Consider the following 26292-nt stretch of genomic DNA (forward strand, 5'->3'; position numbering starts at 1 on the left):
CAGGATAGACACATCTGTCTGTCTGACTGACAGTGTCCACCCATCTGCCTATCTATAGTTTACAACTCAATCACGAGCTATTCAAGTTCACCATGTTGCCTTTTTGATGCTGCCCTGCACATGAAAGGTATTTAATAATTGCTTCTTGATTGTGATCATGTGATTAATTAAAGAATAAGTATTTTCATCAAGTGAAGGCTGTAGGGGCTAAATTAAAATAAGAGCAAAAGAATATTAGGAGGGAAAAAGATCAGATACCTTTCATTTTTATCAACTAAAGCAGACTCATTGGAGCATCTTGCTTAGGCTGCTGGGCTAGCATAATGTCCCAAGACTGGCCAATTCAAAATGAGCCTTCAGTGCATTTCTCTAAATAGCAATGATTTGAAAATAGGTCTCCAAACTGGGGCCAGAGGGAGGTGCTGGTCTCAGATCTCAGTAAGGGATCAGTGCCTCCTAAGAGTCTGGTGTGCAGTTTCTTTCTAGCGACCCTTTCCAAGCGGCAGAGCCCCTTTCCAGCTTATGTAATTAGTAGAGCATTTGTTCCCCCACACAGTCCCAAAGCAATGGGAAGCAACGATGAGTGGTGTTTATATATTCAGAATTCTGCATCTTATAACATTGAATTTGAAAGATTAAGACATATCCAGCACCAGAAGCTTCCTCAGCAATGTGGTGGGCTGATCATTTACTAGAAGTTCTTCCTCTCACTTGGTTTAGGAAACATTTTAAATTCCATGTCCAGTTGGGATCAATTAAAACTGAAATGCTGCTGGATGTGGTGGCACACACCTGTAATCCCAGCAGCTCGGGAGGCTGAGGCAGGAGGATTGTGAGTTAAAAACCAACCTCAGCAATAGCAAGGTGCTAAGAAACTCAGTGAGACCCTGTCTTTAAATAAAATACAAAATAGGGCTGGGGATGTGGCTCAGTGGCTGAGTGCCCCTGAGTTCAATCCCTTGTATCAAAAAAACAAAAGCCAAAAATCTGAAATGTTCCCTTTCAATATAGGTAGCCTCCAACTCACAGCCTGCCTATCACTTACATAGGAGGCTCTTACCCTGCCTGGCCCTGGGACAGGAGGGTCTCTCTCACATGAGCACGGGAGTCTGGTGGGAAGTAGGTGCGCTCTGCAACTGGGAAAGGGATGGAGCTGTGAAACCTGGGAAGGGCCAAGGACAGCTGACCCAGGGGCAGAATCTCAGGAAAGGCTGACCTGTCTATGTGCTGGCCAACCGACCCACAAACCAACCAATTAAGAGACCTAAAGTAGTCCCCAAATAGTCTGTACTACGTTGGACTGTGTGGAATTTCATCTTTTAGAGTGATGTCCTAGCAGAAGTGGTAACAGAAGGAGTTCATTAGGTACCTGGGGAGGGGCCACTGGAAGCAGGAGTGTGGCAAACAACAACTATGATATGGAGCACAAGCATTCCAAAGCAATAGCTCATTTAACACCCAGGCAAGTTTAATATTAGCCCAACTTTACAGATGAAGAGATTGAGTTTTAAGAGATGTTAAGTCTGGTTAAGTAGCAAGGCTGTGATACAAACTTCAGTCTGAGTTGAATGTGCTAACTTGTGTTCTTTCTTCGAACCCTCTGTGATTTCCTGTAGTTTATGGGATTTGTCACCCAGGACAGAGATTTCAACTGGTAACCTTGTGAATTATAGCTCACTTGCATCATGGTTTACAAGCCTGAGAACTTGACAGCTTGACTTAAAAGACTGTTTCTATAGGAGATTTCATGACCTGCTATGAAATTGGTGGTATACAATTCCATTGTGTTACAAGGAATTACCAGTAATTAGAATTTAACAAAGTAATGCTCAATGTCTCTTCTGGCTGGCTTCCAGTTGCATAAAAAAGTAAGCTCACTCAACCAGCCCAAGCTTTCTTTATGTTTGTTTCATGTGACCCACACATGTACATTTACTGGAAAGTGTGTTCCACAAGGGCAGGGACTTGTGTCTAGGTGATCCAAAGTACCCCCTGCACCTAGAGAGTACTTGGCACACACAGGCACACAGGAACTATTTGCTAAATGAATACGTGTGTTTAGATTGCAAAGTTTTAAAACTACATGTACTTTAAGCTTTCAGTTGTAAAACAGATCTAGAATTGAGATATGTAATAAAAATACAATGAAATAATGTTAAGAAACTCAGGATTCAGTCATCTAAAACCCTCCTTTCATAAAGTGCATTTCAAAGGTTTGGGGGAAACTCTGACCCCAGCTTCAGCAGTCCTGTCTCATGCCATCATGGACCTCTGGCCCCGTGGCCAAGTTGCTTTACTGTTTTAGGTCTCAGAACCAGAAACAGCTCCAATACTTTTATATGCTATGACATTTGTGAGTGTAGCCTTACAGATTCCTCATTCCTTCTCTAATCTCCCTTTGGTGATGATACTGGCAGAAAGGAAAACAAATGAACAAGGTAGCTAAAGAGAAAAGTCCTGGATCCCCAAAAGGCAAATCACAAGTCCTTGAGTTTATACAAGTTAGAAGTTGCTACAGGAGGCAGCCATGGACCATTTACTTGGGCAAGCAAGTTAGTCAGTTATGAATTCTATTTGGTTAGTTTATACTATGGAGAAACAGAATTCTGGATGTTTCATACAGAAAACAGAAATGGGTGTGTTCTGCTGGTTTGAATATGAACATAGAGGTCAGAATCCTGTCCACTGATGATTTAGCATTGGTTTGGGAAACAGGAAGTAATCCTCAGTCACACATCATGCTCTCCTGCCTAGGATTGGTAGGAGTAATGCACATTTGCTTGCTCTGTGGCTGGTTGTGCTTAATATGAGCCCCAGATTGTCTTAGGGTATTGTCATGCTATAGTGACTAAACCCTGTCTGTGCATTAGACCCACCTGGGGAACATCAAAAAGTCCAGATGCCTGTCACACTCTAAAACAATTAAGTCAGAATCTCTTGAAGTGAGGTCTAGCATAGTCTTTAGTTCGCCATGTGATTCACATCTTTTTTGTTTTGTTTTGTTTTTTGTTTTTTTGTTTTTTTTTTTTTTAATCAGCCTCTTGCCAAAGGACTATTAGGACAGGAGCATGGAGGCTAGGGGCAAATCTCATAGCTACTGGCATTTTGAAGTGGAAAGCCTTCCCTCTGTTGTACAGTGGTAAACTCTTCATCAGATGCCAAATCATGGAGTTAGTTGAAAGCACAGCCAGAACCAGGAGCCAGAATTTAATATGCTAGGTAGGGCTGGGGATGCAGTTTTGTGGTAAAGCACTTGCTTTCACTGTGTGAGGCCCTGGGTTTGATCTGCAGCTCTCATTGCCTCCTGCTCTGAAGACAATGGCAGGAAGGGCATTTTAAATTTACTTTTTATTGGAGACACTAAATTTGTGATTGAAATGAAAGCATTCTGAGATAAGTTTATGCATATAACTGACAGAAACACAAAATAGGTACTTGAATTTCAAGGAATCAGCCACTTCCTCTAATCCTAAATCACTTCTGGAAGTCCTAATTTGACTTTTAATAAATGCACTTTTTTTTAGTCTTTCTTGGAACTTGTGCAAGAAGATGTTTTTGTGGCTGTAATTAGGCATTAAAAAAAAAAAGCATGTCACATGAGAGTTTTTTCCTAGCCCAAGGCCACCAGTTGTGTGGGTATGACCACAGTATATTTCAGGTACAAAACAACTAGAGTGATAATTCTGAGGGGCAAGAGGAGTAGCTATTGTGACCTCCTGGCTACCTACACTCACTATTGCTTTATTTTGGAGTTGTGTTAAAATTTCCATTGCCAACCTTCCTATCTACATGCATCCCCAACAATGTCTGTAGCTTGTAATCTAGCATACCTCATTTTATGCAACAGATAAATTGCTGAAGAGTGGAAGGTAAATGATATCAAATCACAGTTGATATGTACTAATTGACTTGCCTCTAGAACGTTAATTTTTGAGAGGTAAATCGATGACTTTCTAGTAAGAATGACCTGTTTTCTTCTTACAGAACTAGCACTGCATATGTGGTGTGAACTCCAGTTTCCCCTCCTAGTTCCAGCCTGCACTATTTACCCTTGTCTTTTTAGAACGGGAACTTTTCTGAACAGATTTTGACACTACCCAGATGCTTGCTCTGTAAATCCAGTCTCCTCTGTATTTTCTCTGTCTCTGGCTTAGTCTTGTGAAAACCTGAACTCTCCTTTGCAGGCGCAGTTTAGGATGAAAGTTCAACAGATTTCAAATTAAGGACAGCCAGGCACAGATAAAAGGGCTATGGAATGGGGAAAAAAATCAATGGGAGTGTGTATACATAATAGGGGAGGAGAGGAGAAGAGAGGAGAGGAGAGGAGACAATTTGTGTGCGTTCCGTGGTGGTGGTGGGGTGGTGGTGGACAAATATTCATCTGTTCATCAGAATGGTGAAGATACAACACTGGATACCCTCTGTGCTGAGCAAACCATCATTGTGAAATTTACGGGCAAGGAATCTTTGGGCAGCAGCAGACAGCTACGCACCCCATCAGGCTTTGCTCACGGGTCAAGAGTCACATATCCTTTGTGGTTGGCTTGGGGTGCGTGTATGCGGCAGGAAGGGTGTCAGGGGGTCGGCTAGCGGCCCCCCAGCGGGGAGGGAACGGTTCTTACAGTCACTGCTCAGCGCGAAGGGCGCGCGGCGGCGGCCGAGGAAGCGGTCTTCGGCGGGCGCCTCGGGAGGCCTCTTACCGGCGGGCAGCGGGAAGGCGGACGCGGTGTGGAGCAGCACCAGGCAGACAGCCACGACATCCCATAACTTCATCTTAGAGTCCCGTCCGGCAGCTGCACCTGTGCGGGTGGGCGGGCGGCCGGGAGAGAACCACAGAATGCAAGTTAGGCTAGGGCGCCAAGGGCCCAGCGCTACTCGGGCACGTGCATCCCCGCCTGTCCCTGCGCCCCGCTCCAAACTTGTCACCGCCCTCCTCGGGCACAGCTGAACGCTTGCGTTTCCCTGGGCGTCCCGGGCCCTCATTACAAGTGCCGCGCTGGGTCCCTCTCCCAGATGTGTCCCGGGTGCAGCTTGCACTCGGGGTCCAGGACACAGCTGATCCTCTCCTCCACCATCGGGTTTCAGGGGTCAGATTTTTCGAGCAGGGCCGCTGTCCCCGCCCGTAAACCTCCAAACAGGTAGACGGGATTTCCGGCCTGTGCTATCTGCGAGCGCGGATAGGAGCCCCCCGCCCCCATTCTCTGAGGGCAATTAGGTAACTCCCACGCTGCGTCCTTGGCCTCGGTCTTCCAGCCCTTTCCTCCTGGCCTGGCAGCTCTCACTGGAAGCCAGCCCTTAAACTAAGCAAGCAACAACTCTTTCCCTTTGGGAATAAAATCAAGCGCCCCCCCCATCTGCCCCCACGGCGGGCGGGGGGGGGGGAGGACTTGTGACCATCCTTTAAGGTAACTGGGAGCCAGCTGGATGCAAGCGCTCACCCCGCCCGCCGCCCACGCTCAATCTTCCTACCTAAATAAATGTTTTTGTCGCAGGAACAAGTTAGTAGGCACTTGGAGACTTTTGGCCTGTATGAAAATATCTGGGTTAAATCACCTAACTTCCAAAGAATCAACTAGGCTTAAAATACCCATTCCACCTTTTAAGGTTATGAACATTAAATAACACATGAAAAGGTTCTGCGGGGCACAAAGTAAGCGCTCAATAAACGTTTTAGAGGAATTTGCCTTAAATCCTCCGTAGTATAAGCGAAAACTGCTTATTTTACTGTTGCAGCTTTTCGAGATTCTGGCCAGAATCTCTACCCATCGGAGAGGGGTCGCTAGCTCTCTGGGCCACGCGACAGCACCAGAAGGCCCAGAATATGAGATCGCATGGGGGTGGGCGTCCGTTCCTAGCGAATGAACTCCTTTTGACTCTTCAGGCCTCATATTCCCAGAAAGGAGGTCCACAGGGTCCGGGAAAAACGCATTGCAAACTCGGGGCTGAGCCCCAACCATAGAGAAGTGCGGAGAGACGAGTCAACTCAGTGTAAGGTGTTACCCTTCCCTTCCTAATCCCGGTGTTCTCTCCAGGGGACCACTGAGTGCAGAGAATTCTTAAGCTATGAGGTTCGTGCAGTAGATCATTCCCTATCCCTGCATTCCTCAATAAAACGAATTCTTCGGAAAACTTCCTTGAATTTTTTTCATGGGAGAGACATCTTACAGGTGAATGCAAAAAACTTCATCATCCTTCCTTTCTATTAGCGTGCCCGCCCCTTCCAGGACACCCCCGCTCCCGAACCCGCCCGCGTCCCAATCTCTACCAAGAACTCCAGCCCCGGCCCCCGGAGAAGAGTTTAATTCCGGCCGCCACCTCCCACCGCTGCGGAGATGAAGGCATTTTCCATCCTTTGAGCGTCTGTTCTCCATGCAGCTGTTGAGCTCCAGGAGAGAGAGAGAGTGTGTGTGTGTGTGTGTGTGTGTGTGCGCGCGCGCGCGCGCGCGGAGGGGGGGGGGACTAAAAACTCAAGACTTGCAGCACTTCTTGTTGTGTGGGCTGTTTGGCAAGCCCGGTAAAAAGCCCAGATCCAGGAAAACTACCCGGCCGTGCAAAATGAGCTCAGAGAGGCGCTTTGGGAGACCTCCCAGCCTCTTGATGTCAACTCTGCCAGCTCCCGGGTGCGTGAGAAATGGCTGGCGGTCGAGAGGTGCAGGGAGCCGCGGGGCTAATGCGCCATCCCAAATTGCGGTGCCCGCCAGCAGGAAGCCTCAGAGGCACCAGATTTCCCTTCCGCATTAAGAGGGTTTTCCTCCCCCCCTCCCACCTTTGGCTGGCGGAGGGCTTTTTAAATTGGATGTGGAGATCCTGGATTAGAAGTGTGGCGAAGATAGCAAAAGAAACAGTGGAATATTCTCCGCCTCGCTGGAGGAGGCTCCCAGTTCCCGCCCTAGGGCGGGTGCCGCAAGCGCCCCAAAAGAGCTTCCTCCTCTCCCGGGACCTAGTGTATTTTTCCCTCTGAGTGCCGCGGGGGCCGGTTACGGTCGGAGCCCATATTTGCTGGGCGGCTGAATTGGGGCGGGGAGGTCTGGGGAATCCGCGCACAGGGCGGGACGTTCTTCTCAGAGTCCCTTTGGGCCCCACCCAGCGGCACCTCTTGTCTCTTTGTCACTCTTCCAAAACATCTACATCTGCCACATGTGTTTCCTCCGCGATCATCGGCCTTTGCAATGCGCGAGAACAGCTTAACTCTGCCACGTGTGGGAACCAGGCTGCCTCCTGACCTCCACGCCGAGGTCGGCTCTGCCAGGTGACACACCACACTGTTTTGTGATGAGCAGGCTCGACCAACTCTGGGTCCTGGACTGATGCACCCGGTGGGGCAAAAAGGGCGCGCCAGGGACGCCTGCACTGTGTGAGTTCCCTGGACTGGGACTTTGAGGAAGCCCAGGAATGCTGAAGGAGTGTCTATGGAAGTGGCCGCTAGTCGATTCTGAGTTCCCGGCACCAGGGGGCACCAGAAACCGCCCGAGTCCCGTAGTGCCCACGCGGCCGGGAGGCCGCGTTGTCATTTTAAGTAAAAAATCGGAGAACAACCACTCCCTCTACAAACCTCCCCAAACCGAATTAGCCCGGGAACCTGTGGATGTCCTTACTGGCATCCCTGCTTCACCGTCTCCTACCCCTCCATTCTCTCTCCCTAGTTTCTGTCTTCCCACTTCCACTCAGGTGGTTTCTTGGCAACCTGCTTTTCTACAACCCCTTCGCCTCGTCACCGAGACAGCTTTGCAGCGGGTGAGCGCTCCCGCCGCCAGTGCCCCCGCACTTTCTTGTGCTGGCAGGCTGGGAGGTTTGTTTGGGCTTTGCCTTCAAGATCCAGGTCTCTGGAAAGGAAAAAGGAGGCGGTGGAGCGGGAAAGGGGGTTCGCTACAAACTCGGCGGTTTTCTTTTGGGGTTAGAGACAGAAAATACTGAAAGCAATAGCTTTTCTTCATTGTGTCTAGTAACCTAAACCCATGGAGGACTTCTTCTCTTCTTAACCCCCCATAACTGCCGGGCCCAAGACAAGGGAAGGAAAAATAATGTGGGACTCTTTTAGCCAGCAAGCTGGGTGAGGGTTCCGAGAGCACTCGAATCTCTTGCAGGAATGGGGTAAAGGACGCGGTGGGCTTCCTGCACTTGTCTAAAAGACGACACCTCCCCCGCCAAAACGAAGGCGCGGTGAAACAGTGAGGGCTTGCTCCGGGCAGGAAAGAAACTCAGCGGATCCCACTTTAAGAGCTTTGTGGGAGGTAGTCCGCGCGCGGGGGTGAAATTGCATCTTTTCCTTGAAACACTCAAGTATTCAAAATGCGGGGGAAGAGTCTATCGCACTCGAACATATCTACAGCAGGGGCTGGGAGAGTGTGTTTGCCCGCGCCAATGAGCACAAACGTGCTGAGCTCCGGGCTGGACAGCCCTCCCGGGGCGCCGCGCGCAAAGGCTCTGCAGGCAGATTCTGCCACGGGCGGAAATCAGCGAGGCGCCAGGAGCCTGGAGGGAACCGGTGAAAGTCCATTCCAGCCCGGGCCGAAGGTTCCTTTTCACTGGCTGGGGCTAAAAACCGAACCTTCGCGGAGTCAAACCCCAGGTGGTGCAAAGTGGTGGAGGGTGTTATTGGGAAGGAGGCACAGAGCACAGGAGGAAAAAAAAGGTCATTAAAATAATCACCTCCGTGGCCTAGTGGAGACCTTGAGGAGCCCCAGGGTCTGCTCGAGATAGAGCCCTGAAGCCAGGAATGTCCAAGGAGCCGCTCTCCTAACCTCAGTCGAGTGAGGGCATTAGGAAAGTGCAAGCAAATGGGCCCTGAAAAAGGCGAGGAATGTAGCTTTGGGAGACCTCCCCTCAGGAGGTGAGCCCTCTATTTTTATAACGTTCACGGGACCTTTGCAGCAGTCTTTCCCGAGGCCTGAGCTTTCCCTAGGAACAGACCAAAACAAGCTCAATAGTAAGTTACATTCCGGGCAATAGTAATATCTCTGCTGCTGCACTTCTGGAAAAGACATTTTGGCGACGGCAGGTTCCAAGATGACCCAAGCCCGGTTTGGTTCCGTGACATGTCAGAGGAGCACCCTGGCAAGTTGGGAGGTTTACTTCCCTTTCCAGGCATTTCGGGGTCCAGGGGCATCAGGGGCTCCATAGATCTTTGCCCACGTGGAAAAGGCATCCTGCCCCTCCGCAAGGCCAGCCTCTCTACCATTTAACTTCTCTCTTCTCGGTCCACCCAGAGCCTCGCCTCCCTCTAGTCTACTTTCCACTCTCACTGCACGCTCTGGGGTCCAAACGCGCCCTTTTGTCCTAGACACTCTGCACATCCAGCGGTGTCCGCTGGCGACGCAGACGGCATTCACCCTCTCCACCCAGACTTCCCCCACACAACTTACCTCGGATCCGGTCTCCGCAGACCCCCAGGTGGACATTAACTCCAGGTGGACCGAGTCCCAGCCAGGACACCCATCCGGGCCGAGGGCAGGAGCGCGAAGCCCCGCCCAACAGGTCTGGGGCAAGAGTTCGAAATCCTGGGGTTGCGCGGGGCAGCGAGGGAACGCAGGAGGCGGCGGCCAAGGCTCCAGCCGCCGCCGCCGCCAGAAGGGCGAGGGCTGCCGACACCTCCTCCGTAGGTCTCCTGTACCCCCAGAAGCCGAAGTCTGAGCAGCCGCCCCTTCCTTGGGTGAGGGGTGACACAGCTGCGCGAGCGGCGCTCTTGGCTGGGGCTGCACCGGCCCCTGGCGCTGCGGGCCGCTCAGCGGCAGCCACCGCACTCTGCGCCTCCTCGGGGCGCAGTGGCTGGGAGTGTGAGACGGGCCTGTCTGATGCTGCCGCGGGAGCTGAGGTCTTGCCTGGAGATCCGAATGAGACACCACGTCAACCCGCGCGGGCAGTCCCTTGAAGACATGAGGGCGCCAGGAGCGCAGGCTGGTCGTCGGGAGCCCGGGCCTGGGGGCCGGTGTGGGGGAGGGGAGGCTCGGGGCCCGAAGAGGGGAGGGGTCGGGAGGCTGTGGCGGGCCTGGCGGTGGGGGAGGGAGAGGAGAACAGCGAGGAGGCGCTGGAGCTCGGAAGGCCAGGCGCTGGGTGCGAGTGGGTGACGCGAGGCGCCCCTCCCCGGGGAGCAGGGAGAGCGTTGAGCGCGTGGAGACGCCGCCGGGCTCGCGCCTTCTCCTCGCCGGGTAGATCCAGAGGAATGTGCGGAGCTCGGCTCGGAGCAACAGAAAGGGGCAATCCGAACTTGGCCGCCGCACCCGCGCCGGGCTTCGCCTCTGTGCCCCGCTCTGGGAGGAAGGGCGCTCTGCCTGGTGGAGGCTACACTAGGCTTTCCTCGCGCCTGTCGAAGGCGTTCCTTCCTCCTCGGCGGTCTCGCCTTCTGTCTTTTCTGCAGGTAGAAGGCAGCGGCGAGACAAGGAGCTGTCTGCTGGAGTTCTCCTAGCACCAAGAAGGAGAGATGTGGAGCGGCCCAGGGAGGGAAGCCGAGTGTTTGCCAGGGGACGCTGCGAGTGGGGATGAATTTATAGGACTCTCACTTCGTGACGTGCCCTCCACTGGCTTTTCTGATTCGCTTTCTGACCTAAACACACATTAGTTTAGTCCCCATGCTAGGGCCAACACGGTCTCCAAATATCTGCTGGCTGAAGTCAGAGGCTTTGCATATCATGTATTACATGGCAGGCAATGAAGAAGGCTTCTGAGGCTGGCCGGCTCCTCAGTCCTAGGCTCCATTTTCATGCTGTTGTAATATAATACCAGACATGGGGTAGGCACATACATTCAAAATCCCAATTCCAGAGGCGTAAGATCATTTTATCAAGAAGAGGTCAGGGGAGGTTGGGCAAAACCCGCGTTTATCCAGATTTTCGAAAATGAGATGGAAAACCTAAGCCTGTATCCCGTTGGGTGCTTAGTTTCCAGCGAGCAGAGACCCAGCCCCCATTTCAGAGCTCTGAGTGGGAGAGGTGAGACCTTTTCGGCATTCCTTTTGTTGGTTAGCTCACCACCAGAAGCAGCCAGGAGCCTTCCTTTGTAGAGGACAGGAGGAGGGCAAGTCCTTACACACCCTGTACATGGCTATAACCATAAATACGTTCCATTCACATGGAGCATGAAATTAGCTCCACCTTCAAAATAATGTACTAACTAAAGGATGTCTTTGCTAAGCAGAAACCTGTTTTCCGGAAGTGACTGGACCTGAATTCAGTTGGACTTCTTTTATTTTATTAGTTAGGAACCTGAAAAGTGTAAACAGGCTCAGTTTACATCCAGGTAACTTTTATTTTATGACTCACCCCCGTTGTTGGGGAGTATGTGTTCTTCAAGTAGCTCATGCAGACAATAGACAAGGGAAATGTGTGTGGCAGAGTGTGTGTGTGTGTGTAGGGGGGGATCACATTAAACTTCCTAAAAGTCAAAGATCAGCTACTTTGGAGGTTTGTCAGTGAAGCTAGTGTGGGTGGGAAATTGTTCTCACCAACAATACTGTGATAAAAGATTAAGTGGAGTGTAAGTCAAGTCATCCAAACATACCTTACTTGAAATCAGGATGCTCTTTGCGCTGTTCTGTGGAATGCAACTTTTCCTTCTTTGATAGATCTATGGTAGCAGTGTAAATGGGTTTGGAAATGGGAGAACAGAACAAGCTTGATATGCTCATTCCAATTTAGCATTGTTTTTGGAATTTGAAGACAGTGTTTTTATCATGAATGATTTCTTCATTTTAAGTAGGCTTTTCACTGGAATGGTCAAGCTGTCCAGACACCTGCAATTATTTAGTACTAGCTGTGTGCTGGCCGAAGTGCTAGACCCTGAGAATTGTGGTGATTGGATTTTAGGGGGTTGCAAGGAGAAGATACACTGACTTAACCTTGAGTGATGGGAGTTTACTGTGGAAGGAAGGCTGACCGGAATCTCCACCACTCAGCCACGTGTCTCTGAAAAGCCTTCCGGAAAGGCCACTGGGCCAGGCCTCACGAAAACTGGATTGAAGTTCAGGAACTGGAAGGTCATTCAGGATACGGCTCTGGGACTGGGTTATCTCGCTGCCCCCTCAGTGGCAGGCATCTGCTGGCCCTACTAACAGGCTTAACCACCAAGGTAATTCAGCTCCTCTCTCTCCCTATTTTTCTCTGGGCTTCCTTTGGCTTCTGCTCCTGCAACCAACTGCTCAGCTCTCTGTTCATCTCACATCTAAACTCCTTAGTGAAAGGATCTAATTGGCCCCACTGGGCACTCACCAAGTGCTTGAGCTGGACTGAGATTTTGTATCAGGTCTCCTTGTAGGTGGCTGACCTTAGGTCAGGTGCCTATTTCTGGACCAATCATCTATGTTCAGGTTGTTGGTATCACAGGGTACAGAACCTGGCCCCTATTTCTTGGGAAACTTGCTTCCCACCTCTTTACAGTGACTGTCCTCAGAATAGGCTGTGTTAATGGAAGGCACTTAGAGTTTTAACAGCCCATGTTCACTGTAAGACTCAGATGAGTAAGATATGAATCCCAGCCCTGTATAAGCATACCATTTATAAGGAAAGGGAGACACATACACAAGTATCCTTGGTACGGTATAAAGTGATATATACTCTTCATGGAAGTGTACATGAGGGCCCAGATACTGTAGTCTGATGTTTAATGGGCCCTGAAACTCTGGCAAGATGACCAAAAATATCCAGACCTTGACTCTACCCAAGACAATTAAATCAGCACCTCTTGAGGGGTGGAGTCCAGGAGTTGACAGGTTTTTTTGTTTGTTTGTTTTTAATTTTTATTTTTTAGTTGGAGTTGGACACAATATCTTTCATTTATTTTTATGTGGTCCTGAGGATTGAACCCAGAGCCTCACACGTGCTAGGTGAGAACTCTACTGCTGAGCCACACCCCCAGCCCTGAGTTGACAGTTTTTAAATGCTCCCTAAGTTTATTTGTTAGCTTTATTTTTTTCCCCAAAGGGTGTCATTATTTTATGATCCCTTTTGAAAGCATAACTAAGAAACTCACTATATTTTGATAGTCTAGACTAAGACTCTTTGAAAACATAAATTCATTTTGAAATACTAATTATCTTCAACGCTAATATAAAGGAAACCATAAAATTTAATTTAGAATTAAAGCAAACATTTCTAGTTTTGAAAGGACATTTATTTTTAGGATTACAATGTTCAGGTGAAGAACAAGTTCTTTTTGAAGTCACTACCTCAAACATGGGTAAACAAGAAGCAAGCACTTGGTGTCTTGGGAACAAGGTGACGGCTTGCTGTCACAATTGCCACAATCACACAAGTTGAAAGTGGGGGCTCTCACAGCTCAGAGGCTCCATCTTCTCAAGGACACAAAGATGAGTGTGATTTGCAGTTGCTCCTTGGCCAAGTCCTGAAGGGAACAATCCACAGCACTGCTTTGGCTCAGTAGCAGAGTATCCTCTGACAAAGCAAGGATAGCAGCTTCTAAGAATTCTGACCTCATCTCCAGATCTCAGCTTTTCCTTTAGAAAACCCTGCCTGAAATTGGGAAAGAGCAAGTGATACACCTCCCATCTCTTCCAGGAGGAAAAAGTTTCAAAGCCCTGCTCATTTTCTGTTTCACCTGTGTCATTATCTTTATTGGGATTTCTCACGAATCTCTAACAGAAAGATGTCTAAATAGTTGGTGCCCTTGTGCTCCAGGATCTTACAGTCCTGGGCAGAGAAAACATGAACATAAAGTGGTAAAAAATAAAATGGCAAAAAATAATTCCATAGTCTCAAAGTATCATGCAGCTGTGGAATCCAAGGTAGGCCTTGGTTGGGGTAGGTATGCAGAGATAAGGGTGGAGAGTTGGTGCTCCAGGCTGGATGAAAGGGGTTTGGGGGGAGACTCATGCTAAGTGCTCACATGTTCTTGCTCAGCCTCCCTGGCCTGGAGGGACTGCAGCCTTTGGAGGTGGTGGGGTGGGCCATTCACAAAGTTCTCACAAGCTCCCAGTGGGTCTTTGCAGCTGCTTTGCCTATAAGGGCAGGACCCAAGTCCCTGGACTCCCTCATAATCTTGGGTCATGACGGCTGAAACAGAATCCATCACTTAAGCAGGGCAATTTCCTTTTCAAAGTCTCTGCTTTATTGGGCAGGGATTTTTCCATGCTTGCTCGCTGTTTAACAGCCATTTTCACAAATGATACTATTGCTCATGAAGAAAAGATAAATTTACCTTCAGACCATTTAAAAAGGAGAAAAGCAAGGGGTGGGGAAACGGGAGGAAAGGGTGAAAAGGCACTTTAATGGCCTTTTTGCGCTGTAGTGAGAAGAGACCAATTCTTTGGAGCAAATTGTTTTTCAGAATTAATCGTGTTGGCATGGTAGTTATCAATGATTTCTAGCAGTTTCTTTGATAGCGATCAGATTGTCTAATTATCCACTAATTTTGTTTTTGTTTCTTGAGATTGCTTTATGAGACACCTCTTTTCCAAAAATAAAACTTCAATCAGGTGAAAATATTATTTACTGCAGGTTTTATAACTATGCAAATGGTCTCATATAGTTATGAAATTCCAGAGCTGGAAGGGACCTGAGACTTCTAGTCCAGTCTCCTCATTTTACCAGGAAAGCCAACAGAGGCAGAGTGGTCATGTGACTTTTCCAAGGTCACTTTGTAAATGATACACCCCTACCATCCAAGTAAATGTGGGATCAAACTACTTCACTGATGTGTGTGTGTGGGGGGAGTCTGTGGGAGGGTGTTGGGTCATCTTTCTTTGAAATTGTGATTGAGTATAATTTATTGAGACAATAAGTGAATCCAAATTCAGAAAAAAATAAACTAGAAGTTTTATTGGTAGCAGAGGTGGCTGTCAGGCCAAATGGGGAGCAGGTTTGAAAAGAAGTTGACTGTTCCCTTTTGGAGCCTAGCAAACCTCCAAGTAGAGCAGAGTGCTAAATATATTTTTTTAAAAAATCTGTTTAAAGGGCCATTATATTTTCTGATTGGCTGTTAGACAACAATCACGAAAGCATTGGGGAGAAGGAGGAGGAGGAGAAATAAGAAGAGGAGGACACAAGAGGGGAAGGTGGAAGAGGAATTTGAGTAGGGAATCAAGATGCTTATGTCCTGATTCCTTTGAAGAGCATCTAGTGTGTGTTGCAAAATGTTGGGGGTGGGAGGCTTCTTCAAGAATTGGAATTCACAAGTGGTAGTAGAGAGAATACTGCCATTGGGGATAATTGATTCTGGGACAAGGAGTCAGCATTTGAACCTTCAAGACCAGATGTCCAAGGCACCTCTTTGGCATGTACTAATTGCATAATAAGCAGACTTCAATCAGGACTGTTTCCCCCTTACTGAAATAGATGAACTATTTGATCAAATAGGATCTATTGGCTCTATTTTCTACTCTGTGTTACCTTGTTCACTTTCCTCAGCTTGGGAAAAACTAAACAATTAGTGAATCCTCATCAATATTAATGGATTTAATAGAAGCAAGTAGTAAAAGTCAGTGTGGATTTTCTGGACCCTTGAGTGCTTCAAGCTAATCCATCCCTTGTTAGCAAGGGCCATGACTAGAGTCCCTAATTTTGAATCCTAGGCACTTCACCTCACCCTAGTCCTGGCCCTTATTGGCAGGAACATCAAGTTGAGAGCAACCCTGAAGCACTAATTGGGAAGAAGTCATGCTGGACGATCAAGCAATTTGAATTGGAACCCTGCCCTTGAACAAGCTGTGGAAGCTTGGGAAATTTCTGGCATCCCTAGCTCACCTATTTTTCCACTTCCCCCCCCCCCTCTTCTTGCTCCTTTTGTCCTCCCTCATTGGGATACTACGTGAATAGATGAGATAATAAACCAGATTTTCTGAGTTTCAGAATTACTCCCTGGGAATAATTTATATTGCACATATTCTTTGCTGCCGCTGGGGTACTATTTGGCAAATCACTGCCCTCGTACAGTGCTCTAAGAGGAACCCTAGTGACCTGAAAGAGTTAATGCCTCCCACCAAGCAATTAACTTACTCCTGGGGCATAATTTACACTGGGAGGATCTGGCTGACCATATGTGAAGTGCTTGAAGTCCTTTGAGAAACAGTCGGCTCTAGAAATATGAAGAATTAATATTACACAAAGCACATTTGCAGACTATTTTTCAAGGAATCTATTATGTAACTCCTCAGAACAATTCTGTGAGGTAGGTCATTGTTACCCTTTCCAGAGTCATTCTGTAGCCCATGAAAAATCAGTCCATAATATACCCCGTATGAGGTTAGGACATAACATATTTGTGGAATGACTTCACAATTTGAAAAATAATGGATAAACGACCGGGAAGTGCATTTTAGAAATTGGAGTAAAAAACTAAAGTAAAAGCAAGATAAATTTAAGTATCTGCTCGACAATGTTGAATAGTAGGAATGTGTCCTACATATAATAGATAATTTTTTTTTATTGTTGGTCGTTCAAAACATTACATAGTTCTTGATATATCATATTTCACAGTTTGATTCAAGTGGGTTATGAACTCCCATTTTTACCCCGTATACAGATTGCTGTATCACATCAGTTACACTTCCATTGATTTACATATTGCCATTCTAGTGACTGATGTATTCTGCTGTCTATCCTATTCTCTACTATCCCCCCTCCCCTCCCCTCCCCTCCCCTCCCCATTTCTCTCTCTACCCCCTCTACTGTAAATCATTTCTTCCACTTGTATTATTCTTCTCTTACCCCTCCTTTCCTCTTATATGTAATTGTGTATGACCCTGAGGCTCACCTTCCAATTCCATGCGATTTCCCTTCTCTCTCACTTTCCCTCCCACCTATCATCCCTGTTTAATGTTAATCTTCTTCTCAAGCTCTTCGTCCCTACCCTGTCCTTGGTTACTCCCCTTATATCAAAGAAGTCATTTGGCATTTGTTTTTTAAGGATTGGCTAGCTTCGCTTAGCATAATCTGCTCTAATGCCATCCATTTCCCTCCAAATTCTATGATTTTGTCATTTCTTAATGCAGGGTAATAATCCATTGTGTATAAATGCCACATTTTTTTATCCATTCATCTACTGAAGGGCATCTAGGTTGGTTCCACAATCTTGCTATCGTGAATTGTGCTGCTATGAACATCGATGTAGCAGTGTCCCTGTAGCATGCTCTTACTAGGTCTTTAGGGAATAGACTGAGAAGGGGAATAGCTGGGTCAAATGGTGGTTCCATTCCCAGCTTTCCAAGAAATCTCCATACTGCTTTCCAAATTGGCTGCACCAATTTGCAGTCCCACCAACAATGAACAAGTGTACCCTTTTCCCCGCATCCTCGCCAGCACTTGTTGTTGTTTGACTTCATAGTGGCTGCCAATCTTACTGGAGTGAGATGGTATCTTAGGGTGGTTTTGATTTGCATTTCTCTGACTGCTAGAGATGGTGAGCATTTTTTCATGTACTTGTTAATTGATTGTATGTCCTCCTCTGAGAAGTGTCTGTTCAGGTCCTTGGCCCATTTGTTGATTGGGTTGTTTGTTATCTTATTGTCTAATTTTTTGAGTTCTTTGTATACTCTGGATATTAGGGCTCTATCTGAAGTGTGTGGAGTAAAGATTTGTTCCTAGGATGTAGGCTCCCTGTTTACCTCTCTTATTGTTTCTTTTGCTGAGAAAAAACTTTTTAGTTTGAGTAAGTCCCATTTGTTGATTCTAGTTGTTAACTCTTGTGCTATGGGTGTCCTATTGAGGAATTTGGAGCCCGACCCCACAGTATGTAGATCATAGCCAACTTTTTCTTCTATCAGATGCCATGTCTCTGATTTAATATCAAGCTTCTTGATCCATTTTGAGTTAACTTTTGTGCATGGCGAGAGAAAGGGATTCAGTTTCATTTTGATGCAAATGGATTTCCAGTTTTCCCAGCACCATTTGTTGAAGATGCTGTCCTTCCTCCATTGCATGCTTTTAGCCCCTTTATCAAATATAAGATAGTTGTAGTTTTGTGGATTAGTCTCTGTGTCCTCTATTCTATACCATTGGTCCACCCGCCTGTTTTGGTACCAGTACCATGCTGTTTTTGTTACTATTGCTCTGTAGTATAGTTTGAAGTCTGGTATCGCTATACCGCCTGATTCACACTTCCTGCTTAGAATTGCTTTTGCTATTCTGGGTCTTTTATTATATCATATGAATTTCATGATTGTTTTATCTATTTCTACAAGAAATGCTGTTGGGATTTTGATTGGCATTGCATTGAACTTATAGAGAACTTTTGGTAATATCGCCATTTTGATGATGTTAGTTCTGCCTATCCATGAACAGGGTATATTTTTCCATCTTCTAAGGTCTTCTTCTATATCTCTCTTTAGGGTTCTGTAGTTTTCATTGTATAGGTCTTTCACCTCTTTTGTTAGGTTGATTCCCAAGTATTTTATTTTTGGGGGGGATATTGTGAATGGAGTAGTTGTCCTCATTTCTGTTTCAGAGGATTTGTCGCTGATATACAGGAATGCATTTGATTTATGCGTGTTGATTTTATATCCTGCCACTTTGCTGAATTCATTTATTAGCTCTAGTAGTTTCTTTGTAGACCCTTTTGGGTCTGCTAGGTATAGAATCATGTCATCTGCAAATAGTGATAATTTAAGTTCTTCTTTTCCAATTTTTATGCCTTTAATTTCTTTCGTCTGTCTAATTGCTCTGGCCAGTGTTTCGAGGACCATGTTGAACAGAAGTGGTGAGAGAGGGCATCCCTGTCTTGTACCAGATCTTAGAGGGAATGCCTTCAATTTTTCTCCATTCAGAATGATGCTGGCCTCTGGCTTATCATAGATTGCTTTTACAATGTTGAGGTATGATCCTGTTATCCCTAATTTTTCTAGAGTTTTGAACATAAAGGGATGCTGTACTTTGTCGAATGCTTTTTCTGCATCTATCGAGATGATCATCTGGTTCTTATTTTTAAGTCTATTGATGTGGTGAATAACATTTATTGATTTCCGTATATTGAACCAGCCTTGCATCCCAGGGATGAATCCTACTTGATCATGGTGTATAATTTTTTTGATATGTTTTTGAATCCGATTCGCCAGAATTTTATTGAGGATTTTTGCATCTAGGTTCATTAGAGATATTGGTCTGTAGTTTTCTTTCTTTGAAGTGTCTTTGTCTGGTTTAGGCAACAGGGTGATGTTGGCCTCGTAGAATGAATTTGGAAGTTCTCCCTCTTTTTCTATTTCCTGAAATAGCTTGAAAAGTATTGGTGTTAATTCCTCTTTAAGGGTTTTGTAAAACTCTGCTGTATACCCATCCGGTCCTGGGCTTTTCTTAGTTGGTAGTCTTTTGATGGTTTCTTCTATTTCCTCTATTGTTACTGGTCTGTTTAGGTTGTCTATATCCTCCTGACTCAATCTGGGCAGATCATATGACTTAAGAAATTTATCTATGCCTTCACTATCTTCTATTTTATTGGAATATAAGGCTTCAAAATAATTTCTGATTATCTTCTGTATTTCTGAAGTGTCTGTTGTGATATTGCCTTTTTCATCCCGTATGCTAGTAATTTGAGTTCTCTCTCTTCTTCTCTTCGTTAGCATGGCTAAGGGTCTGTCGATTTATTTTTTCAAAGAACCAACTTTTAGTTTTGTCAATTTTTTCAATTGTTTCTTTTGTTTCAATTTCATTAATTTCAGCTCTGATTTTAATTATTTCTTGCCTTCTACTTCTTTTGCTGCTGTTTTGCTCTTCTTTTTCTAGGATTTTAGATGAAGTATGAGATCATTTATTTGTTGGTTTTTTTCTTTTTTTAAGGAATGAACTCCAAGCAATGAATTTTCCTCTTAGAACTGCTTTCAATGTGTCCCATAGATTCCGATATGTTGTGTCTGTGTTTTCATTTAACTCTAAGAAGTTTTTAATTTCCTCCTTGATGTCTTCTAAAACCCATTGATCATTCAGTAACCTATTGTTCATTCTCCAAGTGATGCATGATTTTTCCTTCCTTCTTTTATCGTTGATTTTCAGTTTCATTCCATTATGATCAGATAGGATGCATGGTATTATCTCTGCTCCTTTATATTGTCTAAGAGTTGCCCTGTGACATAATATATGATCTATTTTTGAGAAGGATCCATGTGCTGCTGAGAAAAAAGTGTAACTACTTGATGTTGGGTGGTATATTCTATATATGTCAATTAAGTCTAGGTTGTTAATTGTGTTATTGAGTTCTATAGTTTCCTTATTTAACTTTTGTTTGGAAGATCTGTCCAGTGGTGATAGAGGTGTGTTGAAGTCTCCCATGATTATTGTATGGTGGTCTATTAGACAATTGAACTTGAGAAGAGTTTGCTTGACGAACATAGCTGCACCATTGTTTGGGGCATATATATTTATGATTGTTATGTCTTGTTGGTGTATGGTTCCCTTGAGCAGTATGCAGTGTCCCTCTTTATCCCTTTTGATTAACTTTGGCTTGAAATCTGTTTTATTAGATATGAGTATGGACACTCCTGCTTGTTTCCGCAGTCCATATGAGTGGTACGATTTTTCCCAACCTTTCACCTTCAGTCTATGTATATCTTTTCCTATCAAATGCGTCTCCTGTAGGCAGCATATTGTTGGGTCTTGTTTTGTGATCCATTCTACTAGCCTGTGTCTCTTAATTGGTGAGTTTAAGCCATTAACATTTAGGGTTATTATTGAGATATGGTTTGTTCTTCTAGCCATATTTGTTTATTAATGTTACTAAACCTGATTTGTTTTCCTCTTTGATTAGTTTCCCCCCTTTACTGTCCTACCTCCCACTGTTGGTTTTCATTGTTATTTTCCATTTCCTCTTCCTGTAATGTTTTGCTGAGGATGTTTTGAAGAGATGGTTTTCTAGCTGCAAATTCTTTTAACTTTTGTTTATCGTGGAAGGTTTTAATTTCATCTTCCATCCTGAAGCTTAATTTCACCGGATACACGATTCTTGGTTGGAACCCATTTTCTTTCAGTGTTTGAAATATGTTATTCCAGGATCTTCTAGCTTTCAGGGTCTGTGTTGAGAGATCAGCTGTTATCTTGATTGGTTTACCCCTAAATGTAATCTGCTTCCTTTCTCTTGTAGCTTTTAAAATTTCTCTCCTTATTCTGTATGTTGGGCATCTTCATTATAATGTGTCTAGGTGTGGATCTCTTATGATTTTGCACATGCGGCGTCCTGTAGGCTTCTAGGATTTGGGATTCTGTCTCATTCTTCAAGTCTGGGAAGTTTTCTCGTATTATTTCATTGAATAGATTGTTTATTCCTTTGGTTTGGAGCTCTGTGCCTTCCTGTATCCCAATGACTCTTAAGTTTGGTCTTTTAATGTTATCCCATATTTCTTGGATGTTCTGCTCATGGTTTCTTAGCAGTCTTGCTGAGCTATCTATGTTCTTTTCAAGTTGAAATACTTTGTCTTCATTGTCTGATGTTCTATCTTCTAAGTGATCTACTCTGCTCGTAGTATTCTCAATTGAGTTTTTAAGTTGGTTTATTGCTTCCTGCATTTCTAGGATTTCTATTTGTTTGTTTTTTATTACCTCTATCTCCCTGTGTAATTGATCTTTTACTTCCTGGATTTGTTTATGTAGTTCCTTGTCAAAGTGATCTTTCATTGTCTGATTTTGCTGTCTCATGTCTTCCTTGAGACTCCAGATCATCTGAAGCATGTATATCCTGAACTCTTTTTCTGACATTCCATCTGTTGCAGCTATTACCTCTTCTAGAGTTGAGTTGACCTGCATTGCTTGTGGTCCTTTCTTTCCTTGTCTTTTCATACTGCTCGCGTTTCTTTCTGCTTGGTGAAACTGTTGTGTTTTTGAAATTTTCCCCCTATTTATTTATATTGCTCTTGTATAGTTGGAAAATCTCCCTTACAGGGCGGGTAGTGGCTGTGCTCCTCCTCTAATTAGGGTGATCTGTCTACCACTCTGGTGGGTCGCAGGTTTGCCCACCCTGCGGGTGCGGGTGGCGGCTCTGCTCTGCCTGCACTCCAATTGTGGTGACGTAACTACCATGCCCTCGGGTCGTTGGTCCTGATCTGGATGTGGGTGGCGGCTCTGCTCAGCCCCTACTCCAATTGGTGTGACGTGTCTACCACGCTGGCAGGCCTCTAGGCCTGTTCCGCCGGTGGGTCGCAGGTCTGCCTACCTTGCGGGCTCGGGCGGCAGTTCTGCTCAGCCCCCACTCCCAGTGGGGGTACCTGACTGCCTCTCCAAAGGGTAGCTGGGCACTGGGCCTTTTCCGGACATGGGCGGTGGCTCTGCTCCACCCCCACTCCAACCAGTGTGACGTGACTGCCTCGGTGCTACGTGTCCACCACGCTGGCAGGCTACCGGGCCTGTCCTGCCAGTGGGACGCAGGTCTGCCTACCTTGCAGGCTCAGATGGCGGCTCTGCACAGCCCCTACTCCAAATGGGGTGACTTGGCTACCACGCCATCAGGTCGCTGGTCCTGTTCTAGGCGTGGGCGGCTACTCTCTTCGGCCCCAGCTGCAGTTGGGGTGTCGTGATACCATGCCGGCGGGTCACTTGGCCTGCTCTGGGCGCAGGCGGCAGCTCCACTCTGCCCCCCTGACCCCCACAGCACCCAGCAGGACCCGGCAGTCACCCCAGGTTCCCCAACCCTGGGCCAAAGCAGCTTCGGGAGCCAGAACCCGGCCTCTCGGATCCTGGCTCACGCTCCGCTAGGAGCAGGCTCCAAGGAGCGACCCCCGCGGGTTTCCCTGCCCCAGGCCAAAGCAGCTCCGGGAGCCAGAGCCCGGCCGCTCCAAGCTCTCCGAGCTCGGTGCATGCTCCTCTGGGAGCAGGCTCAAAGACACAGTCCCTGCGGGCTCCCCATCCCCGGGCCAAAACTTTTCCGGGAGTCAGAACCCAGCTGCCCCGAGCTCAGTGCACGCTCCACTTGGAGCTGGCCTCAACACGCAGTCTCCACAGGTTCCCCAGCCCTAGGCCAAAGCAGCCCCGGGAAACAGATTCCGGCTGCTCAGAGCCCGGCGCACGCCTTGCCAGGAGCGAGCCCCTAGGAGTATTCTCCACTGGTTCTCCAGCCCCGAGCCTGAGCAATCTGTCTGCGAGACGCAGGCAAATACCAGCCTGAAATCACCTGTTCCGTAGCTGAATGAGCTGAGATCAGTAGAAAACAGGGATGATTACATCAGTTCTCCAAGATGGCGGCTGCTGTCCTCCTCTGTGGTCCGACGGGTGTCGAGAACCGAACTGGACCGCTTCTCTCCTCTGTCTCAAAGCCGGAACTCAGCACTAAGCACGGCCATTGCACCACTGGCAGGAGCACCCAGAATCTGCATCGCTTCACCCCTGCTCCGGCACCTCGCCGCTTCCCAGCTGCGGGGTGCGACCCTCCGTGCGGAGAAATCGCCCGCGTCCGAGCCCCCGCAGCCGAACCTCGCGCGATGGAAATCCGTCCACTAGATTCTGGAGCACCTCAATTTCACTGGAAATTCCCAACAAGATAGCCTTCAGCTGTTTCACCTCGTCTTTCTCCCGCACAGTGACGCGGCGCACTGGGGTGATGCACTCCCTTCGCCGCCATATTAATAGATAATTTTTTAAAAGATACAAATTCAGGATATTTTGTTAGAATGTGGCATCCATGTCAAAATGGTCATTTGAGGAGACTATCTGCATCTCTTAATAGTCAGTTATTGCTCATTGTACTATAACATGCAAACACACTTTTTATTTATCCAACAAATGTCGGGCACTTCCCTTCATGAGTCCCTGTGTGAGCAGTTGCTAAGGCTCATTAAAAGAGATGTGGTAGCATCTGTACATCCAGGAGTGGCAATTATCTGGCTTTTCAGGAAAAGTTTAATTTTTGGCACAAACAAAACTATCTGAAAACGATTCTAGTGAGAGAGATGAGTTAAACCAAAAGGATGTAAGTTAGAGCCTGCTCTTCTGGTAAGGGTTGGTGGTGAATTGCAATGATGGCCTAATTCTTCATCCTTGCATCCTTTGCATCTCTTTGCCTGTGACTGCAGCTTTTACTAAGATGATGGTGTCTATTTCCCTGTCCCATGAATCTGATATGGCATTGTCCCTTGTTTTGGCCAGTAGAATGCAGTGGTAGTGAGGGTACACCAGTGTAAGACCTCTGAGGTCAACATTGCTTCCACTTGCTGTCAAAGCTCAGCCATTGCCATGAGAACATGCCTGGGCTAGACTGCTGGAGGTTGAGACACACGTGGAACTGAGTGGTTTTGCTCCAATTTTCACAGCCAAGGTCAGTTAGATAAACCAAGAAGCCACTGACCCTCCTCACTGCCCCAGACATGTAAGTGAACCTAATAAAGGTCAGCAGAGCTGCTTTGCTGGTCATTCTGGATAGATGAATAATAAATACTTGTCCTATGCCACTGGAACTTTGTGGTTGTTATGCAGCTCTGCTATGACAACAGATAACTGATGCAGCTTATACACGGATTCCAAAAGAGAAACTCCCAATGCTGAACCATCATAACGTTGATGTAATAAGGGAATGATGTTTCCAGGTGACCACTAGAAAGCTGTAACACACATTTGGCTTTATATATCCAAGTAATTTGGGGGGCAGCCTTCCTTTGTTCTACTGTATCTTGTACTTATTGTTTGCAAATGATCTTATGCATAGTCATGGCTCTATTAGACAAAAATGTTCTGTAAGGGCAGAAGCCGCATCTTCCAGTTTTGCCTCCTTAGTATCTGTCACATAGATCATAGTTTCTAGCAATTGTGTGTTTTTACTGACTTTGGTCTAAGCTTGTGTTTGATGTGTAATATGTAATTTTAAGAACACAATTAATGCAATTCTTTGGCCAACACATACATGCACATGTCATCTTTCAAAAAGTGCACAGGTGTTTTCAGTAATAAACGATTCTTTCTCTCATGACATCTTTAAACCTTCACTTCCCTGGTAACACAATTACCAGTTTCCCATCATTTTTTTTCTCCCAGAGAATGTGCAGTCATTAAAATAAGCTTTTGTCTAGGAAAGAAAGAACATTTTCAACCATTATTTAAAAAAAAAAAAATCTGCACGTTTTACAGTTCCTTTTCTTGCTGGTGCCTGGGCCTGTTGGATGCAGCCTTAGAGTCTTTGCTTGGATATTTTGAGAGCTTCTCCCCCTGATTTGGTTCCCTTTTGATTCAGCAACTTTCCCCAGCTTGTGCAAGGTTTGAAAGCTGCTGGAATTAATGCAGCTGTTTGTGTTTATTTCTTTGCTGTGTACTTCTATCACATGAGATGTCATACTAGCTCTAGGAGCCTGGTAATTACCATGGAACCAGGCCGCAGAGGGAGCAGATAAACTCAGAACATTGAGTTCTCCAGGTGACAGGGAGCCAGGAATTCTGAAATCCTGAAAAGAACCTTTTATCTTGGAGAATCCATGCTCCCCCTTTGATGATGATAGTGGGGTGAGTATAATTTTAATTTAAGTCTCTTAAAGGAATCTTTCTAGACCAGCGTGTTGTTTCTGCTTTATAACAATGCAAAGATTTATAAACTGTGGCAAAACCATGTTGGCTTGCTAGGGAATAAAGCTGGCATTATAACTTTCAAGGCATATTTTGGGGGTTCTATGAAGTGGTTTAAACTAGAGCCATAAAAATGTGAAAAAAAAATTATATTCAGTTGAATTTTAGTAGATTGCCAACTCCTAGCCTTTATGTGCTATAGATACATACTTTTTTATTTTTCTATTTTAACAATTATGTGGTTCAAAAATACTCTTCCTCGTGGTTTCTGGACTTTCAGTTTCAACTAATTTGTTTGTTTGTTTTCTTGGTGCTGGGGATCAAATCCAGGGCCTCATTCCTGCGAGGTAAGCTTTCTACCCCTGAGCCCCATGCCTAGCTTTCACCTAATTTTTAACAAGCACAAAAATGTAGTAGGTACTTTACTAAATGTTTATACATATATTTTCTCATTCAGTAAAATCCACTGTTCATTAAATATTATGTTACAAGTCAAAACAAGTACACAACTAAGAAAGAAAGTGATTTATTTGTTTTATCTGCTTTGTTTGTCTGCATAATCTTGGTTTGCATAATATGGTAGCCTATAATCTCCCTGGAAGTTCTTTTGGAGGTTTCATACCAGATTTAGCACAGTTCATTTTCATTCATATGGTGGCAAGTCTCAGAGAAGAAAAAAAAAAACTGCTGCAGCATGGCCCAATGGGATGGCAGATTTTTCTTTTTGACTGAGGGACTGTTTCATCAAAAACAACGTCTCAATCAGATGTGCCCTGGCATTTACTGGGGGAAGAATTCTAGTCAGACTGGTTAATTAACAGTCAAGAAATTTCCCTGCTCCTCTCTGGGTAGTGTGGGGATTATGATCCTGTGAGTAGGTTGTAGAGGA

General features: G+C 45.9%; 1 protein-coding gene and 1 long non-coding RNA gene across 4 annotated transcripts in view; one reads left to right on the forward strand and one right to left on the reverse strand.

The window, feature by feature from the left end:
• The window catches only part of GDNF (glial cell derived neurotrophic factor), a 25293-nt gene extending 15469 nt beyond the window's left edge, over positions 1–9824 (reverse strand). Inside the window, exons 1-2 of one of the 2 annotated variants that reach the window (XM_081283963.1) lie at positions 9363–9824; positions 4701–4799 (exon numbers count right to left, since the gene is read on the reverse strand). In XM_081283963.1, the coding sequence (XP_081140089.1) occupies positions 4701–4773 (73 nt within the window). In that variant the 5' untranslated portion in view covers positions 4774–4799; positions 9363–9824. Of the gene's footprint in view, positions 1–4622; positions 4800–9362 lie in introns of both variants that reach the window. The other variant, XM_081283962.1, reaches the window with a different exon arrangement.
• The window catches only part of LOC308643774, a 22301-nt gene continuing 5696 nt past the window's right edge, over positions 9688–26292 (forward strand). Inside the window, exons 1-3 of one of the 2 annotated variants that reach the window (XR_014020826.1) lie at positions 9688–11232; positions 11888–12060; positions 15518–15695. This is a non-coding gene — a long non-coding RNA (uncharacterized lncRNA). Of the gene's footprint in view, positions 11233–11887; positions 12061–15517; positions 15696–26292 lie in introns of those variants that run through there. The other variant, XR_014020825.1, reaches the window with a different exon arrangement.

This window comes from Spermophilus citellus, assembly GCF_964194105.1.
Source record: "Spermophilus citellus genome assembly, chromosome: 1".
In the NCBI taxonomy this organism is placed as follows: Eukaryota; Metazoa; Chordata; class Mammalia; order Rodentia; family Sciuridae; genus Spermophilus; species Spermophilus citellus.